Source organism: Physeter macrocephalus, unplaced genomic scaffold, assembly GCF_002837175.3.
Source record: "Physeter macrocephalus isolate SW-GA unplaced genomic scaffold, ASM283717v5 random_1680, whole genome shotgun sequence".
Taxonomy (NCBI): domain Eukaryota; kingdom Metazoa; phylum Chordata; class Mammalia; order Artiodactyla; family Physeteridae; genus Physeter; species Physeter macrocephalus.
Window position 1 is genome coordinate 22,682 of NW_021146626.1, and position 2,319 is coordinate 25,000.

Below are 2,319 nucleotides of genomic sequence, written 5' to 3' on the forward strand. Positions count from 1 at the left end.
CGGGGCACGAACCTGTGTCCCCTGCATCGGCAGGTGGACTCTCAACCACTGTGCCACCAGGGAAGCACTATAAGCCATTCTTTTTTTTTTTTTTTTTTTTTTGTGGTATGCGGGCTTTCCTCTGTTTTGGCCTCTCCCGTTGTGGAGCACAGGCTCCGGACGCGCAGGCTCAGCGGCCGTGGCTCACGGGCCCAGCCGCTCCGCGGCATGTGGGATCCTCCCAGACCGGGGCGCGAACCCGGTTCCCCTGCATCGGCAGGCGGACGCGCAACCACTGCGCCACCAGGGAAGCCCATATAAGCCATTCTTAACCAGGGGCGATAGCATTTGGGGATAAGAGTGAGGTTTGGCTGCATCACTTGCATCTCTAGTCATGAACAAGGGAAAGAGGCGGGGCTCGTGTAATGCAGCACCAGGGGAGGAACTGCTTATGTAACTGGGACAGCAGATTTAGCAGGAGAGAGGAGGCGCAGAGGCTTGGGGATGGGAGCAGTGAGTTGTCGGAAGGGGCAACATGCCCAGATGGCTGCTCCTCATAAGGTAGGGTGTGGGGCTCTGGCAGCTTGTTTAGGGGAGGTGGAAGGCATGAGCTTGAGGCCTGGGAACTGGTAATAACAGTGTTGTCCACTGTGGGGGTGGGGCAGGGAGGCGTTACCATCAAAGTATTTATGGTAGGTGCAGTACTGAATCGCTGATGCCTTATGGGGAAAATATCCAAATATTACTTTCCTAGAGGATTTTAATTGTGTGCAGGAAATCCAGACCTTGGCCTGAAGCAAGGGTAGTAGCAATTTTGCCTGGGGTTCAAATTTACATCTCTAGGGTTGAGATTTGAGGGAGTGCCTGCTAAATGGGCAGAACCTGTAATGCCCCAGGGGCAGCAGGTTTAGTGGCTCCCTTGGTTCTCAGCAGGGTGGCAACATCCAGGGCCCCTGGGTCCCCCTGGGTCCGCGGCTAGAAGAGCCTCTGGCCAGGTGTGGGGACCACCAGGTCAGGTCTGAAAGAGTTGCTGTGGGGACTACAGGGGCATCAGTTCCTGCACCAGGAGCCCCTGGAGCCAGCCCCACTGCTAGTAGAGAAGCCTCTGCCTGAGTGGCCAGTGCCTCAGTTCATCAACCTCTTTCTGCCGGAGTTTCCTATTAGGCCCCTTAGGGGGCATCAGCAGCTGAAGGTAGGTCAGTGGAATCCCTGGGAGGGGTCTCAGTCTTGGAGAGAAATCTAGAAACAATCAGTCTCAACTGCCCTGCTCTCTACTTCTCTGTACAGATTTTAGGCCTTGTGGCTAAAGGCTCCTTTGGAACTGTCCTCAAGGTGCTAGATTGTGGCCAGAAAGCAGTATTTGTGGTGAAGGTAGGGACCTAGATACTCTTCCACATTATTCTCTAGTCCCCGCCTCCAATCTTTATTCCAGAAAGGTTGGGAGGAATAAACAACTTAATACACTATTCCCCACTAGGAGTCATCACTCCTCTCCTTTTATAGGTGGTGCCCAAGGTAAAGGTCCTACAGAGGGACAACCTGAGGCAGTGCAAAGAGGAGGTCAGCATCCAGGTATGCACAGAGCCCTGGAAAGGATCCTGGGAAGAACCAAACCACAGGCGGAGAAAGCACCTTTCTTGTCCAACTGTCCTGCTTTTCCTGACTCTGACCCCTCCCTCTGCTTCAACCAAGAGATCCCAGGAAAAGTAGCGATCAGTAGAGTAAATTCTAGGTCCTGCCAGGGAAATCTCTCCAGCATGTCCAGTGTTCCTTAGTACTGGGATTACCAGGCAGGCAACCTGTACTGAGAGGTGGGGCAACAGCTTCCTTTCTGCACAACTAGGTAAATCCTGACTTCCTGGCTGCCTTGATCCTCAATGACCCTGATCCTAACTTCCTGTTTTCTTGTCCATAGCGACAGATCAACCATCCTTTTGTACACAGTTTGGGGGACAGCTGGCAGGGAAAACGGCACCTCTTCATGAGTGAGTGACTGGATTCTCTCCTCATTCCCAAGGGTCCTTCTACCATACTCCCCGCCTGAGATTACCCATCCCTTTGGCTTGTTCTGCCTTTGCTCTTTTCCCCTTTTCATAGTACTTCTCTCTCCCAGAGGGAGAGGAAACAGCAGGTGGCATCGGTTTGGGCAGGAGGCATACAATGCCTTGAGCCCAGGCATAGTAGCCCCCAAATATTGCCTAGACTTCTGGTACTTTGCAGTGTGTAGCTACTGCAGCACAGATCTGTACTCCCTGTGGTCCGCTGTTGGCTGCTTTAGTGAGGCTTCCATCCGCCTCTTTGCTGCTGAGCTGATCCTGGTGCTGTGTAAGTGAAACAGGA

The 2,319-nt window shown here is 53.2% G+C and overlaps 1 protein-coding gene across 1 annotated transcript; it reads left to right on the plus strand.

Annotated features, from left to right (window-relative positions):
* Nucleotides 1–153: 153 nt before the first annotated feature.
* LOC114485440 (ribosomal protein S6 kinase-related protein-like) lies at nucleotides 154–2,304 on the plus strand (the record flags this gene model as incomplete). Its single annotated transcript, XM_028486873.2, is given in 7 exon segments — nucleotides 154–540; nucleotides 910–930; nucleotides 932–1,171; nucleotides 1,267–1,350; nucleotides 1,483–1,551; nucleotides 1,895–1,964; nucleotides 2,200–2,304. Coding segments are annotated over 7 exon segments (646 nt in total), but the record flags the coding sequence as incomplete, so codon positions are not given.
* Nucleotides 2,305–2,319: the final 15 nt, after the last annotated feature.